We start from the raw sequence: 20,188 nt of genomic DNA, 5'->3' as shown, positions 1-20,188 counted from the left end.
TGAGGATGTATCGGTCGTCCTGGCCTGGGACTTCCTGTTTGGGAAAAGAAATATGCTTAAAGACCAGGAATGGTAAGAGCAGAATCCTGGTTGTCAAAATAGCTCTGTGTTATCCTCCACGTATTTTTTTCAAACCGTTACCTAGGAAATAGCTGCAGAGAGTATAATCCCTTCCTGGGGACATTCACATTAACCGATCAAATTGCCTTATTAAGGTGTGTGGACAGAAGGAAGTGAGAGTGATGAAGCAAACTATCAGCTTATTATTGAGTAGCTTTTTTGATAAAAGGCACTCAATCGTCAAGCTCCAGTGGTCCAGAAAAGTGAAAAATTACACAGACAAATTTCAAGGGTGACAGTTATATGGCCAAAGTTAGCTGATAGATAACCTGAAAAAGTATCAAAATTTGAGAATGAAAGAGAGGGTTTAGAAAGTGAGATTTGAGATTCATCATGGGCCAGATTTCCAAACTGTTAAGGATTCTGTGGTGCTACAAAATTTATCAAGAAGAATTAGAAAGAATTATTTTGAGGCAGCTTGGGGAGAAGAGGAGGAACGTGTTGAGGCGCAGAGTAGGGGTTGGTGGAGGGAATAAAAACAAAATCAGGACATGGCTTTTAGAATTTCTAGAACTTCTTCAGCACTAACTGACATGTGGTTTAGGGCAAGTCTAATACTGTCAAATGAAAGGATTACACTAGTTGGTATGAAAAAATTTGCATATACACATGCAAATAAACATGATATTATCTGCAGGTTTTGTGATAGCCTTATTTCCTAATCTATCAAAGAATATATGAGATTAGGAGTGTATATGTGTTCTCAAAGAACACAAATTATGTATATACACACACACACATATATTCAAATGTTTGTGAGCACAATTACAAATTTATCTAAGTACATTTTAAATTTCTAAGTAAATCTGGTAATAGTCTTATAATAAATAGAAAGCTTTCTAGATTCTTAGTTGTAGGTTAAAGAATATTTAAACAGAAGGTTTTTTCTTAAGCAATAACTGAAATTTGTGTGAATGTCCAATGACAAGCATGATATATTAATATACAGCTTTAAAACAGTAGTATATTTATAATCTTGACCAATTCCTCCTGACATTTTGAGATTTTTTTTCCTCACATACTAGGTACTGCCAAATATACATGATATTAATAAGCTTGAACTCATCTGAATCATTAGTTTTGGTAACATTTTTGGTTGAGATTATATAATTACTAAAAGTCACTAACATTTTATATTAAATGTTCTGTTTATGTCTCTAGAAATTTCTAAGAGACGATGGTTAAGAATTGCTCCGGAAGCTTACCAAAATTTGTGACCTTACGTTAAAAAACAAGAAAAACTATTTTCAAAGTTTTCTGCATGCTTGAATATCAATTTACAGACCTACATTTTCCCCCAGACTTTGTGTAAGTTCTTTTCCAAGGAAGGAATCTCTGTCATCATATATTTGATATGGCAGAGAAATCACTGTCTTTGTGGGATCTTGTCCTGCTGCAGAAAGAGAACAGTTGGAATCCCAGAGAATACAAAAAAGAGGTGGTTTGACAAGTGTTTAAGGAAAAAAAAGTTGTTCGTTTATATAAAAATTAGTTCATAAGTCAGACTGCTTGCCTGGCATTACTGGTCCTTTTCCACAGTCTCTCCCCAGAGAGCATGCTACTTTTAAAATTTTTATTCCAACTTTATTTTATTGTGTGAAGATATACACTGCATAAAATTTACCATCTTAACCATTTCAAGTGTATTCATTACTATTAAATATATTCATAGAGTCGTGCTACCATCACCACCACATAGATCTAGAACTCTTCTTACCTTACAAGATTGTATACCTGTTAAATAAGATACCTGAAAACCAAAACTGTATACCTATAAAACAGTTAACTCCTATAATATCCTAAAGTTATATCCTGTATACCTATGAAACAGTTAATTCCTATAATATCCTAAAGTTATAAGCACTTTAAGTTAAATTTACACCAGCTTAACTTTAGTAGCATCCATAAATTCTGCTCCTTTACAGCTTTATCTCCACCCCTTTCAGTTGTTGGTGTCAAAAAATTACATCATTATACATTGTGTGCCCCAAACATAGACTAATACTTTCTCTAAATATATTAATCTCTTAAATAATGTAGAAAGCAAAAGGTGGAGTTACAAGCCAAAGTTTCAATAATACTAGCTTTTAAACTAAGAATTGTTTTTAAATGTATTAGTATCTTAAATTATGTAGAAGACAAAAAGTAGGATTCCGTCCTGGCTCAGCAGATAATGAACCCATCTAGCATCTGTGAGGACGTGGGTTAGATCCCTGGCCTCACTCATTGGGTTTTGGATCCAGCATTGCCCTGGGCTCTGTGGCTCAAATCCTGCCTTGCTGTGGCTCTGGGGTAGGCCTGCAGCTACAGCTAGCTTTTATAACTTCCCAGGCAGTCACCTTTAGTGAGATCCTTATTTCTTCATTTGACTTTGAACTGCTATCTAGTATTCTTTCATTTCAGCCTGCAGAACTCTCTTTAGCATTTCTTTCAAGACAGGTATAATGGTAATGAATTCTCTCAGCTTTTGTTTATCTGGGAATGCATTCCTCAATTTAAAGGACAGTTTGACAGATAGAGGATTCTTGATTGACAGTTTTTTCTTTCAGCACTCTGAATATGTCAGCCCACCGCCTTCTGGGTGTCAAAGATGCTGATGAGAAAATCTTCTGATAATCTTCTTGAGGATCCCTTATATGTGACAAGTTGCTTCTCATTTGCCCCTTTCAAGATTCTCTCTTTGGAAGTTCCCTAGTGGCTCAGTGGGTTAAGGATCTGGCATTGTCACTGCTGTAGTGAGAGTTCAGTCCCTAGCCTGGGAGCTTCTGCATGCTGCAGGCTCAGTTAAAAAAAAAAAATTAAAACAAAGATTTTTGTCTTTGCTTTCTGAAAGTTTGATTATAATGCGTCTTAGTCTAGGGCTCTTTGAGTTTATCTTACTTCAAAATCATTGAGCTTCTCAGATGTATATATTCAGGTGTGTCATTGAATTGGGGAAAATTTTAGTCATTATTTTTTCAAATATTCTCTCTACCCTTTCTTTTTTTTTCTGTGACTCCCATGATGTATATGTTGGTCCATTTCATGGCGTCTCAAAGGTCCCTTAGGTTCTGTTCACTTTTATTCAGTCTTTTTTCTTGCTGTTCTTTAGACTTAATAATTCCATTACTGTGTCTTAAAATTCAATCCTTCATCTACCTACTCAGAGGCAGATCTCTCTAGTGAATCCCATCAGTGAATTCTAGTGAATTTTTCATTTCAGTTATTGTACTTTTCAACTTTAAAATTTCTTCTTGATTTCTGTTCAGGTTTTCTCTCTTAATCAATATTTCTATTTTGTCCATTACATTATTTTCTCTCTTCTTTTAGTTCACTGAATATCTTTAAGATGGTTATTTTAAAGTCTTTTGGAGTTCCCGTCATGGTGCAGTGGAAAAGAATCCGACTAGGAACCATGAGGTTGTGGGTTCGATCCCTGGCCTCACTCAGTGGGTTAAGGATCCAGTGTTGCCATGAACTGTGGTGTAGATTGCAGACACAGCTCAGATCTGGCATTGCTGTGGCTCTGGCGTAGGTGGGCAGCTGTAGCTCCGATTAGGCCCCTAGCCTGGGAACCTCCATATGCTGCAGGTGCAGCCCAAAATAAAACAAGACAAAAAAGATAAAGTCTTTGTCTAGTAAGTCTGCCATGAGATCTTTTGAAGAGATAGTTCTTGTTGATTTTTTTTTTCCTTTGAATGGGCTGTACATCTTTCTTTGTTCGTATGCCTTACAAATTTATTTAAAATTAGTCACTGAATTTAATAATGTGGCAAGTTTATAAATCAGGTTCTCTCTCTTGCCCAGAGGCAGATAGGTTTTTTTGTTTTTGTTTTGATTGTCATAGGCTGTGTCTGTGCCAAGGATCAGCCTGAGTTGTAAACTCAAGGTCTTCTCCATTCTTCTCTAAGCCTGTACCTTTCCCTGGACATAAGTGCTAACTTTCTCATTTCCCACATATATGCAGATGCTTTGGGATATCCTAGTCTTTTTTTAAGACCAATATTCTAGTCTTTAATGTTCATCTTCCAAAAGAGGGAAAAAGAGAAAAGTGAAGCAGGGACAGCATGGGGGAAGAACTTCAGTCCTTTAAATCCTCTGGAAATCACTTAGTAGGTAGATTAAATATGCTTAAAAGGGGAGCATATTTAACAACAACAATAGGGAAGGCACCGCTTGCCTCTTTGTACTTCTGTGATCAGAAGCAGCTATCAACAGTCCGAGAACAAATCTCCATTATTTGGAAGACAGCATCCTCATTGTCCACCCTGGCTCCTACAGACTGTGTGCAAGTTACTCTTTGAAACACACAAATAGCTAGGTGCCTGCCTTGGGGCTGGGGAGCGGAGGAGAGATAGCTGCTACTGTGCTAAGAGCTGACAGTGACCAAAATTAAGCACAGTTTACTTTCCAAGTCTTCCCCAGGACACTACAAGCCTTCAGTAGACTCTAGAGTTCCAAAATGATTACATTAACAGGTTCCACCAGTTCAGTTGTTATTTAGGTTGGAAGACAGGTTCCTGGTGCTCTCTACCCCACCATCTTCCCAGAGTCCTCTGGCACATCGCCTTTTGTAGTGTTGTCCCTACATCTTCTCTTCATTTAGCAGTTTTGTAGAGTAAGAATGCTGATGTTTTTTTTTTTCTTTGTAGGGCTGCATCCATTACATATGGAAATTCCCTAAGCTAGGGGTCAAATCTGAGCTGCAACTGCTGGCTTGCGCCATAGTCACAGCAACATGGATCTGAGCTGCATCTGCGACTTCCACTGCAGTTTGCAACAATGCTGGATCCTTAATCCACTGAGCAAGGCCAGGGATCGTACCCTCCTCCTCAAGGATGGTTGGGTTCTTAACCCACTGAGCCACAATGGGAATATCCGGAATGCTGATTTAATGATAGCTAATAAGCCTTGGGACCTGATCTTTCCTGAGATAGATCTGAGTTTTCCTTTATTTGTCCTACAAAAGAAAGAATTAAAAAAATTGAGCCCTGTATATTGTTTGCAATTTTGCAATAAATAGCCCTTGTTAAATAAGATATATATTCTTAAACCAGATACAATTGATATAACCATGATATATAAATATATGTTAATAATCTCTGCCTAGAAGCATCTGGACTGTGTCCCAGTGCCCACCTGAGTAAAGGTGTCCTTTTTACACAGATAGTCAAATAACATGAATTTGATTAGGTTTCCAAAGAGTAAATGCTATAAGTAATAGTGTGTCATTGCACTGCTGGCTTGTAGTCAGGATGTCTCAGTCTTGCATTTCTAATGGTCTTTCAAGAGATAGTCAAGAAACACTGAAACTCTGTAAGTGGAAAATTGTATTTAGTTTAGTCTCCTCAGATTATAGTCATTCCAGTTCTCGAAATACATAAATATGTTTGATCATTTTAGAATCTTTTAAAAAACAAATTCACTGCTATTCTGGATCATCCTTTTTTCCTAAAGATTCAAAGACAATTATAGAACCACAGAATACTGTTTAAATCATATTAGGTAATTCAAGCAAATGGCATTTAGATAAGTATATTCTAAATGATGTAACAGTAGCATAACTAGTTTGGTTCCATTGTCGAAAGACAAAATAAATTTGTAAATTACATAAATGGAGTACAGGTGTTGTAAGACGAAGAGCGAAGTGACTTAAAATGAGGTCATTTAAAAAAACTAAAAAAACAAGAAAAGGATGTATGCACCTGGGTCACCATGCTGTGCAGGAGAACATTGGCAGGACACTGTAAACCAGCTAAAGTGGAAAAAAATAATCATTATATATCAAAATAAAATAAAATGAGGTCATTTCAAAATTTGTGTTTACGTTTTTATCGTTCAAACACTTGAATTAGAGAATATGAGGATCCATATTCCGTGTATTGCTACAAACTTTTTTCCCATCTACTTATAAAATTTGTGAAATTTTGAACAAAAATTAAAAGTTATCTTGCAGACGGTGTTTGAAGAAAGTTGATACTAATATGTTAAAATACTCTAACTTTTTATTAGTGAGGTTTGATAGAAAATATTTTAATAATTTGCATAATAAAAAGCTAAACTTTCATTTCCCTCAGTTATTTCTAGAGTTGGCTCAGAGTCATGGTTATCAAAAAATAGTTTTTTTAAATATACTGAGTAGTCTGAACCTCTCCTTTTTTTAGAGCATGTGAGTACTTAAGTTTTCACTTTATCCCTCTTGGTGATGAAAAATCTTATCCCATTTTTTTATAAGGCTTGCGTTAAACAGAGTCATAACATCTCATAAGTGAAAGTAGCAAATTTTCCCCTAAATAAAAAACTCTGATATACTTTCTTAACATTTGTAGCATGTAAGACAATTTAAAAGAATCTTTGTTAAAGTTATGCAAACTCAGTTATGTCCATTAATGTTGTTGTTTGTGCAGGCTGCCTTAGAGAAGGAATGGCTAGCTTTAGATTCCACCCGCTTCCCTTCACAAACACTGCTTCTCCCAAACCAGCTGCACTGGCCAAAGGTAACATGTCATGGAAACCTCTTAGTGCTTGATCTTTGCTCATTTCTTAAGGTTATGCTGTGCTGCAGTGATTAATAATACAATTTATTGACTCGAAAAACACAATTACTTTTAGAAACCTCTGACTTCCTCCTCATCCCCAGATGTAATTTTTCATGTAGCTTTTCTTTCGTTTGCTCCCAATTTTTTTCTTTATTTTGGATTTCTTTCAGCACTTTATTTCACAGTAGCAAAAAAAAAAAAAAAAGATATGTTTCAGCTGCATAAAATCACTAGTTGACAGCACTTTAAAAATACAAAAATATGCATTAAAAGGGCAACAGCTGAAGATTCTCAGTCAGAGGTCAATGGACTGCAGTATCTGTTATTTATTTGATAATCTTTGAAGTTTTTGTTTTCTGAAATTTTTTCAAGATCTTTGCAATTAATCATTTTTTTATATACAAACTACACCAAGAGCATATTACTCACCACTATAACAAAAGGCATTTGTATGTATATTCCATAAATTCATTTTATTATAATTTTTAGTTTATGCGAGTCTTTCTCAGACTCTCAATAATATGCATGTAAAGTAATATAATATAAATGCTAGATTTTTAACGTTTATTTTACACTTATTTACATTTTTTCTAAGTTCTCTGAAACCTTAAAATGTGATGATACTTCGTTTAATTTACCAAGTCATCCAGCTCATGCATGGCTATGTAATGAGAAAGAAAATTTGTTTTCATCGGAACACACACAACTTAATAGCAGGTAAGCTGTTTTAGAGGATAAATCTCTAATGAATGACAAGAATATTATACTCCTTACAAAATTAGTAAGATTATGAAAGCAGGTATGAATTTTCTTGTTTAAAAAGAAGATGGAAGAACATTTAGTATTAAAAATGTAATGATTTTATGGAATTTTCAATGTAAGAAAAATGTGTGAGGTAGGTTCACTAAAGCCAATGTAAAACAATGTCAGTGAAATAATGTAATTAACTGTTGTAAACAAATAGACTTTCAAATACGGCTGTTTAGGTAGAGATAGGGATTAAAATAAAAATTCCACTGCTGTGTTTCTCTCAACAAAAGGATTGAAATATGCTTCAAGTAATTGAAATGTAAAACATTTTAAAATAATGGCAGACTTTTATTACGTTTCAAGATAAATTTTTATGTATCTTAAGTGTATTTTTTTCCAAGTTTGAAACAACATAAACAACCTGTAGTTTTAAAAAGTAGTGATATACTTTGTTGATTCAGTTGTGGGTTTTTTGTTTTTTGTTTTTCCTATTGCTAGATCAGAAAATAGAACTTTTTCTAGGACACCTGAATTAAAGATCAGCAGAAAGAGCTGGCAAAAGTCTGAAAAAGAAGAAAAAATTTCAGAAGAATGGTATGTGGTGTATTTTACACTCAAATATTAAGAAATTGAGAAAGTTTTAAATATCCAAGGCAGATATTTTTCAAGATTTCAAGAATATTTTTATTAGTTTTTAAGAAACTATACCTCTGTTAAATTACAATTTTTTAAATGGGAATTCAAATTTGTTTTGGTATGATATAATTCAGATATGTATGTTTATATGTATATTCATGCATCAATACGGTCTGGATATTTTTACTTTTATTAAATTTAATCTTTTTATAGGGGCTTTAAGGATATTTCTACTGCTCAGCAAATGCTAAAGAGAGCACAGAAAATGAAATCAAAGAAATTAAGGAGAAAATTAGGTGGGTAATCAATGATCTTTGAATAACTGTGTGTCTGACATTGAAGATAAAATCTTTTAAATTAGTTTTTTAGCAAGTTTTATTTAATAAGAATAGAAGGGAAATGCACAGATATGACAATGTCTAAGGTACTACCATAAAAAGGAACAAGAAAACTTGCAGAAAATTATATTACATTTAATGATTTGTTATGTGCTTAAATACTATTTTCATTTTCCTGTTTCTTTTCTACTTTCCTATTGATTATTCCATTGTGTACTGAAAATTATGCCATAATTGGCTTCTAAGCTGGTTCATCTCAGCAAATGTTGATTCTAAAGAGTGTGTGCTTCAATGTGCTTATTCCCTTCTGTGTTTTTTAAATCTCTTGATTATTCAATAAATTATTTGTATAAATTCATCAGTCCATGAATATCAGCCACGAAGATTTCACAACCTGACACTTTGGAAAAGGAGCACAGTGTTTATATTTTGTGGTTATGCTGAACCTGCGAAATGTTCAAAGTCTTTATTCCACTTGCTGGGCTGTTCTTCAATCATTTGCCTTTTTTTTTTTTTTGCATCTCTAATTATTGTAGCAAAATTACTTAATATGTGAAGTAGTTTATAGTTGTCAGATGAAGAAATAGGTTATTAGGAATTTATGTCTATAATTAAAACAATTTAAAATAATCTGTTTCATATAATTACATTTAGCTATAACTTTATAAACATTTCTTCATGGACTCATGGGCTCAATATAAGTAACATATTCTTTTTGTAACTGTTTTGAGTCTCTCATCAGTTTCTTTTATAAAGGTCTTAATGTCAGTGAAATATTTCCACAAAAGTACCATTATTCCTGAGAAGAGCAAGGAATCTATATTTATCCTATAGTTCTAGCTTATGTCAGAATATAAAGAAGCACTCAAATTACTTTTTATCTTTATTAGTTTTTTATTTATTTTAATCAGTTCAATTGTAGAATTCTAAGAAATATATATTTATGAACAGAAATAAAAATAACCAAAATACTGTTTTTCTAATGAATAACTGATATTCGTTAGCACAGCACTTACTAGCCATTTATGAATTACTGATGACTCATTTTTATATTCATAAATGTTCAACTTTCCTTTTTTGGTTTGTATTAGAGATATTTTAATTTTATCTTTTTGAGATAACTAATATTCTTATTGTATACTAAAGGTTTAAGGTACTGAAATTTAAGCATTTTTAAAGAAAATATGAATATATGTTCTGTCAACTTGCTTTGTGTCTCCTGCACTCTTGTTTTGGAAACTCCTATTAAGTTCATCAGGGCTCAGTGAAGTGAATATTCCGTGCTGGTTACCCAGCGTAATATAACTCCAAACCCTTAACAATGATGAGACTCTCTTTTGGTCCTGGGGAAGTGGAATTCAGAGCAGTAAATCAGAGCAATGTGATAATCTACTTTATTGCTTTGATGTATATATTTCTACTCATTTTCAACCATATCAAAAACAATGTTTAAATAGTTATGTTGAGAATAATACAATTTTCTGAAATTCTGGGGACAAGTTCAGATGCCGGAAGTGGCTTAAAAACAGATTAAGCCAATATTCAACAAATAATAACTATTTATTTATGTTCAAGGTCTATTTTTTAAGATATTTACAGTATTTGCAATAGTCTCTGATAATGAAGGCAAGGAAAAGTTTATCTTGTTAGAATCTATTTCTGGAAATTAATAGGTCTTTCCTGCTAATTCTTGAAACTGAGACTTTTTTTTTGAGTACTTTTAAAATAAATCAGAATAGTAAATTATATTTTTAGAAAAATTTTTAATAAGAAATATATGCTCATGCATAAAAATCATTGCTTAAATGGCCAAAAATTAGATATAATTATTATGAAACAAAAATTAAACCTCTTTTATCTGTCACAAGGGGGCATAGTAGGTTAAAAAATGCAAAAGGACAATCAGACATCGGCATTAAGAAACATATCTTAAATTTAATATTTTGACAGTGGTCATTAGCATAACCTATTAGGTAAAAAATACAAAATGGCAATTGTATAATTTTTATGAGGATATTTACTCTATCATTAGATGATTATAAGCCAAATTGCATTCTATTATTATGTGAGATTTTGTGTCTTTATATTAAGCTTTTGTTTTGTTTTTGTTTAATCAAAATACTATTAGATTGATGAAATAAAAGCAGTTTTTTTCTTTAAAATTTGAATTCTGAAGTGTAAAACTTAATGATAGTCTTTGACTCTCTTCCTTCTTTTTCTCTGCTCCCTCTTCACGATAGATACACTGAATAGAAATGGTCAAAGTAACAAAAGATGAAAACGACAATCAGTGGGCTCATTTCCAAATATAATATTTTAATCTTTAGTAGATTAATGATGTGTTTTTGTCATTTGGTATCTGTGAAGAGTCACTTAAGACTCTGTAACTCAGGCTTTCTTCTTACAGAATAAAGAATTTTCTAGAATTAATGCAGTCAATTTCTGATTATGCTATTAATTTATTTGAATCTGCCTAAAATAATGGCCATAATTTTAAACTTTACTCACCAATAAATTAAAATGATATTTTAAATATTTAAATTCTGTTGAACACTTAAAATTTACTGGTAATTTTCATATATACATATGCAGTAATACATATATGTATACTATGTATATATTTATGTAACTTACATGTATAACTTGCCAACTTGAAAATTTTATGCCACCAGAGGGCAACATTGTTTGTTCATAAAACTGCTGGAGACGAACCAGCTCTGTGGGGTAAGAGTGTCAAGTGGGGCAGTCAGAATTGAAACTTAATTAAATGACTTTACAATCTAACAAAGCAGTAATCCTCAAGGAGACAGGGCATAGATATACTAAATGTGGGAGCTTTAATTCAGATTTCATGCTGTGAAAAACCTTAGAGCAAGTGGCTCAGTAGAAATCTCTTAATATTTCCTGTTTGCATCTTGTACATATATTTATTTAACCAAGGGATGTGAGTCAACAATATTTGATTTAAGATGAGAGTGAAAATAGGGCAAAAGGTAGGAGTCAGCTTACTTGAAGAAAGTTGCAGATAGTCGAAGACTACGACTGAGGTTGCTGATTAATGAAGAAAAAAAGAGGCTGAGAAAGCATGCAGTGTAGACAGCCCTCAGAGGACACTCAGTATTGATGACCTCCATAGGATAAATGAGGTCATCTGCTTTAATCAGAAGAAAGGGAGGAGAGAAAGAGGGAGAAAGGAATTGCTGGGAAGCCACTGGATGAAATCTGAAATTGTGAGGAGTTATCATATTTACTTATTTTGGGGTTTGAGTTATAATTGTTATTCCTAGTAAGTTACTGTTTCCCTCATGATGGACCTACGCGTGAACCAGTACTCATGGTCTTTTGTTTGTGGAGTTTTTATTTGTTTATTCCTCTCTTCATTTTTACTGTTGCCTCATGCGCAGAAGTAATTTTAGAATTTGGTGATCTGGACTGGAATTTAGCAGAGAGTTTAGACGTTTGGGGATTAGAACTGCAGTGAGGAACATCAGGTGTAAGGGGGGAGTTGCTGGTTTATTGAAAACATGAGGGTCAATATTCTCGAAAACGGTCAACATAATTGGTAGCAAAACTGAGGTGAGGCACATGGAGAAAGAGAGAGAGTGATTGTTTATGATGTGAAGAACTCAGAGAGGATGGGGTCTGAGTATAGGGATTTTGGTGGAGAGCAAATGGTAAGTTTAGGGGCTGTGACTATAAGGATGACGACATAACATCATTTTCCAACATTTGCCATAATTATGCATATCAAATTTCAAACGTTAGAGGAAAGAAAGAGCAGGATGAAGCAAGCAAGCTTAATTTCATTATGAAGGTTAGAGCCATCACTAGGAATAAGCATCATCTTGCAGCTCTTGGTAACACCTTAGACCAGACTGTGACAAAATGAAGTATATTGGTGATTTATTTTGTTTACTTCAGTGATTTCCAAAAGGAACTTAATAGAATTTGGATCAAGTATTACTTTGATGTAAATAAAACAATAATAAAACCTATTTGAATAGTAAGATCCTGGAGGACCAGTCTCTACTTGCTGCCCACTGAATTCTCGGAACCTAATACCATGGTAGATGTTCAATAAACAAATCTTTCCAAAGAAGCTGTAAATTAGACAAAACTCATTAAAGACATTTGATTGTGTGCATGTATATGACCGTGTGTGTATATTATAGTCATTTAAATATATGTTTATATTTGAGAAGACAAATTTAAATTTGTATATAATACTCCTTATAAAATGATGAACAATAGCTAATCATTCAGCCATAACACAAAACTTACTTTACAGTACTGCAATACATGACACATACAGGAAATGAATAACAACCAGATTTTCACGTATATCCTTAATGAGAATAAGATAGACCAGTGAGCTAAGATTCGGATTATAGCAACTGAAAAGAGATTATACAGGGAATGAAAGAATTTTAAGGATATTATAATGCCTAAATAAAATTGTTACTTAAATGAGATAATGGATATAAAGTGTCAATTACAGACCCACATATATAATGGGCACTCAGCTTATTTATAGGTTTCTTTAAATATATTATAATGATGTATTTAAAAGCCTATTTCCCAGACACTGGGCAAATCATACCGGGGAATACAAAAATTTTAAAAAACAGCAACATAGACCTGCCATTGATGATCTCGGAGTATATTTAAATGACTTTGTACTGCTATTGCAATATGCTTATTGCTTGTCTTTCTTGATTGTGTATTTTTTGAGGATAACAGTAGTACCATTCACAGCGGTCTTTCTAAGGACAATCATATCAGGTGATTTTTTTCCCATCTAGACTTACTAGATTTTTAACTTCTTTTCATTATTCCTTGTTATTATTCCTGTGCAATTTGAGTTGATTTGTTTTATTATACATATATATATTTGTATTTTTAGGGCCACACCCATGGCATATGGAAGTTCCCAGGATAGGGGTCGAATCAGAGCTGAAGCTGCCAGGCCTACACCACAGCCACAGCAACGCCAGATCCGAGCCACACCACAGTTTGCAGCAACCTGGATCCTTAACCCACTGAGTAAGGCCAGGCATCAAACATGCCTCCTCAAGGATACTAGTCATCGGGTTCTTAACCCACTAAGCCATAATGGGAACTGCTAGTTAATTTGCTTTAAGTCAGTTTGAGGTGATGAAATCAGATTGTTTTGAAATAAAAAGATTGAAAATGTAGCCTTCTTTATGTGCTCTTGATGAATAGAATCATTTTATTGAGTAAGTTGAAATAGACAATTCTTCTAAATACTTTGTGTATTAAATCATTTACTCTTGCTAATAATGTGGGGAAAGTGCTATCATTATCCATGTCTTACATATTAAGAAATCTAGTCATAGATGGTTATTTGCCCTAAAATGTGACAAAGCACTTACAAAAGATCCTTTGCTTTTATTTCAAATGCATTATGACTGAAAAAAGGTCAATATGGCTCCATTAATCTATCTCCTATATACCCCACCTTATTCTAGGAATGATTTAAGATCTTTTCAAGAATATAAATTGGAAATAATATTGTTTATGTCATAATTATATGTTTAACTAGCTGCCCTTTGTTGAGAACCTACAGTTAGGTAGGCATGAGTCCTGCTGCTTTACACACATAATCTTATTAATTCTCACAGTAATACTTCAAAGCCGATACTGTTTTTATCGGACACAAAAAGGAGGCAGAGGGTGAGACCAGTTTGTCCAGAGTAATACAACTAGTAAAAGTTGGAACTTGGGGAGTTCCTATCATGGCTTAGTGGAAACACATCTGACTAGTATCCATGAGGACGCAGGTTTGATCCCTGGCCTTGCTCAGTGGATTAAGGATCTGGCATTGCCACAAGCTGTGGTGCAGGTCGCAGACACAGCTTAGATCCTGCGTTGCTGTGGCTGTGGCATAGGCCAGCAGCTACAGCTCCAATTCAGCCCCTCGTCTGGGAACTTCCATATACTACGGGTGCAGGTGTGGTCCTAAAAAGACAAAAGACAAAAAAAAAGTTGGAACTTGGATCTAACCTAGATCTGTCAAATTGTAGTATCTTTGCTCAGGAAATACATAGATCAGATACAAAGGCAAGAAAGACAGGAGAATGTGTAGAAAGATCAGCAGGTATAATAAGGTATCCTATGTAAACCTGTGGTAATCTGCCTTCCTAGAGCGAGTGATGCTCCTTGCAGTGTGTCAGTACTTTTTTTGTAAATGACTTAGGTGATGTGTAATAGTTATTCTATTAAAGACATATAGACAGAATTTTTTGTTATCCTTCTTGATAATTCATACTGAATTCATATAGAAGTTCCCAACTCATAATATCTTAGGCCACTTATAATTGTGAGATATGTCCAAATATTGACCAATATTTTCCCTTACCTGAAAAATATAATCTCTCTGAAACACATGCTTTGTAAGGATAAATTATTACTGGAAGACTAATGGAAATCTTCAGTATGCTCATGCTTGAGAATAACCACAAATACTCTTGTGCTTTGCTAATTCACATTCTAAAAGCATGCTACTTAGCATTTAATTAAAATATGTAATTTGGGTTTTATGATGTCTTAAATCTTATTTTTTCATTTAGCGTATTCATTACTCTGCAGTATATAGTAATCAAAGATTCCGAGTCTCTTTTTGCAAGATGATGTAAGATATTAATAAAATGTATGCTGCCCTGAATTGTGGTTTTATGTTAACCTACTGCACTTATTTTTTTTATTGACGTATCATTGACATACAGCATTGGTCAGATACCACCTACTTTTTTAAGAGTAGTTTTGTTAACCTACTTTAAATGCACAACTTTTCAGTCTTTACTGTCCTCACTGTTACTTACCTCACTAATTACTTTTCTTAGTTTTTTGACAAGCAAAAACCTTTTGTCTTCATTCAGCCACACCAAATCCCCAGTTTCACATTCCATAGAACCGGTTGTTATCAATAAAAAATTAGAGTGCTGCATTTACAATTTTCTCATTTATTTTGTAAAATTAATAGATTTAGAGTACTCTTGGCTATAAAAATACTTAGAATTTATGCATCTTCATTATGTGAAATATGCATTAGAACAAAAAGAAATTTATTATAAAACTAATGAAAAATTACCTTATCTATTTCTCATCCCACTAGTTGTTTTGCTTCTGTATCTTAGCTTCTTCTAGATGAGAATAATATGGATATATATATTCTATGGACATAACCAGAGGCTATATGGTTTTTCCCTGTAACAATAGTTTTTACCTATTATGCACCTGTGGAAATTTTCCTTTATTTCAGCAGAAATATCAGAAATTTAACAAAGGAGTTAAAATATAAAAAGTAAAACAACTTCCTAAATAAATGATGCCATAACTGGACATTTTAAATGTGAATTTTTTCTCATTATTATTCTTTCTTCTGTTTGTATTAAATATTGGCTATGTGCTGAATCCAATAGCCAAGAATTCACATTATAAAGCTTTTTAAAATAACATCATCATCAATTTCACAGAGTTTTATATACAGTGGATATTATTTTTGATATTTTTTAAAATGGGTAGCTATTTCAGAGAAGTAAAGAACCAGGCTGAATTTTCGTCTTATTTTGCTGTTTTTGCCCAGATCCCACTGTGCGTCTGGCGTTATTCAAAAACAATGAAAAGAAAGCTTCTGTTATGAAATTACCAAAGAAGGCACAGCCCAAAAGAGATGGCTACTTTGAAGGTATGATTCAATCACAGATACATAGAAAAGTTAAAAGGGTAAATTTAATTTAAATGTAAATTTAAAAAATTTAAAATTTCTCAATAGTCTTAAAGTGCATCTATGAAAATTTGTGTATAAAATATAATTAAGGGCAAAATATGACTCTTATAGCTGAAATCCTAATTTGGTGTCTTGATTTACTAGCATAGTAGTTTAGTATTTTTATCAGTTGCTTATATACTTAAATTCCTTATATTTTTATGTGAAAGTCTTATAATGCTGCATCATCAGTATTACTAATTTTACTTAAATTTTACATTGGTAGACAATGTTACTCTATATCATTGTAAATGAGTACATGTGAAATGATAATCTTGTACCTCTATTGCCAATATACACAAATTGCATTAAACATTATGAATCAAGCTGGAATTTTAAATATTCTACTACTTGAAGCTTGTCCAACTCATTTCTTGGGTAAAGGATTTTCCTATTTAAGTGGCAGATTTTATTCCTTATTTAAACATTCAGAAGACTTATGGACTTACATTATTAAGCAGGAATATTTAAATATAATAGAGCATCAAATATGACTTAAAACAAGTTTTCTACTGATTTTTCTCTAATAATTTTGCATATATATTTTTAGTAATTTTTAATAGGAAAAAAATGGAGTCGAATATTTTGAATGGAAGTGATCTATTCAGAATTTTTAATACTTTGTCTTCTACATCTTTTAAACAAATTTCCAAGGTTATGCGTCATCATAGCATGATTGAAAATAGATATATTTTAATTTACATTTCTACTCAGTAATGTCTCAATTAAAGAAAAATTTAAGAGCTACCAATTTTATACTTTTTCAGAGATGTCTATTAAGTACGTAGAATCAGAAAACATGGGAGCTAGAATTTTCTTTAAAGTATAGAGTAATTAAAACATACATAGAAAGATAAAGCAAGGGTGGCAAATTATTGAAATTGTTGGATCAATAGGTGATGGCATAATGAGGTTTGTTTTACCATCCAATTTTTGTAATATGTAAGTATTTTCCATAGTAAAACATTAAAAATTTGATAGCCATTTAAAGTATAAATATCAATATTTATTTCCTAAATATTTATGGGTTAGTATTTTAATGGAATTGAAATATGTTTTCAGTATAAAATAAGGCTCCCATTTCAAGCAGGGTTCATTTCTTTGTAATAGTCTTAACTATTTCACTGTTTTAAAAGGAATAGTGGAAATTCTGCTAAAATCACTAACAACTCCACAGACATGACTTGATAAGTAACGTTGTTACTTTAGAAAGATATGCCTCGGAAGAGAGAGAATTGAGTATTTTTGCCCTTTAACGTAGCATGTACTTTAGAATCAGAAAGAAATCTATCCTAACATTATTCTGTTACATTTTCTCTTTTCCTGTGAAAAGTGAGGATATATTACCATCAAGAATAATATATATGTGTACAGCATATTTATTGATTTGTATACCGATATAAAATATGCCAGAAATAGTTCAAATAGGAATAAAGTGGAACATTTCCACATATGCTTTATGACCCAATGTGCATTTTTGTTTTCTTTCCTCCATATGAAATATATTTATTTTAATTTTTTCTATTTAAGCCTCAAGTACATTTGCTTGTCATTAATTTCACTGAATGGTCTTTATGTATATGCTGTATATTCTAGTGAGTAATAGTTATTTGAAGGATTCCTTGGCATTGCTGTTGAAAGAATGGGCTTGGCAAAAATGACTGTACATAGCATGACTTTCTTCCCCTTAATTCTTACGTTTATTTCTGCTCCCTTTCTAAGGGAGAAGGAGTGAAGCAAAGATTATTTGATCCTTCATTATTAGCCAGATTGAACCCCATGTCATCTTTAAATGCTGCTCAGGCCTCACCCACCTCCTAGATTCATACTCTTATCTTCTAACTAGCCACTGGGGCTAGTTAGCCTCCAAGTTAGCAGCCTGACTAACCTCAACTTCCTAGTGGAGGATGCATTTTTAAACCCATTGTCTAAGATACAAATTACACAGTATAAAATACACCTGTTCTGAGTATGATTCTATGAATTTCAATATATTTACATTTATACAACCTAAATATAATTAATTTTGGTTAAAATCACCATAGTCTAATTTTAAAACATTGAAAATTTTTGTTTTTCCCTGGAAAAATTCAAATAACGTTAAAAATTGGGTGTCTTAACCTCCCAAAAGTGAGAGAGATCAGAATTAAATTTTCCTATAAGTTGAGGTCAAATGATTCTATATGGATAGTATCTCATCAAAGTTGCATGCTGGCGCTGTCTTATAATTTCCTTGGTCTTATTGGAATTAGTTATTATTTGAATATTTTTTATATAATGCCCATATATTTTATAATAAAGTTATCTGATGTTGCAAAAAAACTGAAGAGTACTTCACTTTGCAGTATCGCCTATGTGTAGTTTCCCTGATTCTTCTTATAAATTGTGCTAAAACGCTTTGATTAGTTTTGTTGCTTTTATCTGGATGTCACCAGCAGGACATAGAGGACGGTGGATATACTCTATAGGTCTGGAATTTAAAATGTGCATGATTGAGGCAATATGTAATATGAAGTATCAATTATGATAAATGACGTAAGGTAAACAATGATACCCTTTTAACAGACCGTGTTTGCAGAATATCCTTGTATTTTTCTATAGTCATCAGTCGTTGGCAGTTTTTGTCTAGCAGCCAGATTTGGACCCTTAAATCAGACCTAAGACTGAAGAATCTTTAACTACACCCGTTCTTAGGGTAACCTCATACATATGCCATGTGTGAGATGTCTATTAGTTCTTCCCATGATATACAACTACGATTGTGAGGACCTAACAGATTTTCCATTGGTTTCCTTGGTTTATGTGCTTATTTATTTATTTGTATATTTATGTAACGTTGGGTGCCTGTCTTGGTTGATTCTCTATCATCCATCATCTCGACTTGGCTTTTCATATCTGATCATGGCTCGTATCTATGTTAAACACTTTCTGGATTATTACCTTAAATATTTCCCACCAAGTTTCCTTTGTTGGTATTGTTGTTAATTGTTTCAAATGTTCAATTTGGAGCCCTGACATTCACTCTTCTATAGCTGTCGCTGATGGAAGAAGCATGATTTAATGGAGGTTACGGTAGATTCGAGAGTTGATCAAACAGATTGAATCCTGATTCTACCTCTTATTGGCTGTGTGACCTTGGGGACATTATTTAACTTCCTTGTTTAGCATTATTTTTCACTTGTAAAACTGGATACTAACAATACCTATTTGCTAGGACTTATATGAGATTCTACTTGTGAAATGCTTGAAGCACAAAGTATAAATACATAGTAAGTGCTCTAAACTTGTCATCTTTGACAACAGTCACTTTTAAAGTAAAGTTTTGGTGTTTTGTTTTGTTTTGTTTGTCTTTGCAATTGGTAGTATTTATTGTATTTCTCGCTAGGTACAATGCTGAGAGTTTTACTTAAATTCTCTGATTCAGTCGTCTTGGGCACTCAGAAGAATGTATATACCCCTCAATATTTTACAGAAGAAACTGGTTTTGAGAGTTTGATAAGTGACTTGTTTGTCCAAGTCATACGGAGAGTAAGTGGCCAAAGGGAAATGAGAATAATTTCCTTATCAAAACAAAAATAACAGTGTTCCTGTGGTGGCTCAGCAGTAGTAAACCCGACTAGTTCCCATGAAGATGCGGGTTCGATCCCTGGCCTTGCTCAGTGGGTTAAGGATCTGGCATTGCTGTGGTATAGGCTGGCAGCTATAGCTCTGATTTGACCCCTAGCCTAGGAACTTCCATATGCCTCAGGTGCAGCCCTAAAAACAAAACAAAACAAAACAAAACAAAACAAAACTAACAAAAATCAAACAAAATGCAGACATTGAAGAGCAAATGCATACAAACAGAATCAATATATTTAGGAAAAAATAAAAAGTCGGAGTTCCTGTCACAGTGCAGTGGAAACAAATCCGATTAGGAACCATGCGGTTATGGGTTCGATCCCTGGCCTCCTTTAGTGGGTTAAGGATCCAGTGTTGCTGAGAGCTGTGGTGTAAGTCACAGAAGGGGCTCGGATCTGGCATTGTTGTGGCTGTGG

General features: G+C 33.2%; 1 protein-coding gene across 2 annotated transcripts in view; it reads left to right on the top strand.

Moving 5' to 3' along the window:
• The window catches only part of LRRIQ1 (leucine rich repeats and IQ motif containing 1), a 175,425-nt gene that overhangs the window by 87,711 nt on the left and 67,526 nt on the right, over positions 1 to 20,188 (top strand). For both annotated transcript variants that reach the window (XM_047788336.1, XM_047788337.1), the window contains exons 13-17: positions 6,507 to 6,596; positions 7,234 to 7,355; positions 7,887 to 7,982; positions 8,238 to 8,320; positions 15,969 to 16,070. In XM_047788336.1, the coding sequence (XP_047644292.1) occupies positions 6,507 to 6,596; positions 7,234 to 7,355; positions 7,887 to 7,982; positions 8,238 to 8,320; positions 15,969 to 16,070 (493 nt within the window). The remainder of the gene's footprint in view (positions 1 to 6,506; positions 6,597 to 7,233; positions 7,356 to 7,886; positions 7,983 to 8,237; positions 8,321 to 15,968; positions 16,071 to 20,188) is intronic.

Source organism: Phacochoerus africanus, chromosome 7, assembly GCF_016906955.1.
Source record: "Phacochoerus africanus isolate WHEZ1 chromosome 7, ROS_Pafr_v1, whole genome shotgun sequence".
NCBI classification, from domain to species: domain Eukaryota; kingdom Metazoa; phylum Chordata; class Mammalia; order Artiodactyla; family Suidae; genus Phacochoerus; species Phacochoerus africanus.
This window is presented reverse-complemented; position numbering and strand designations above follow the sequence as displayed.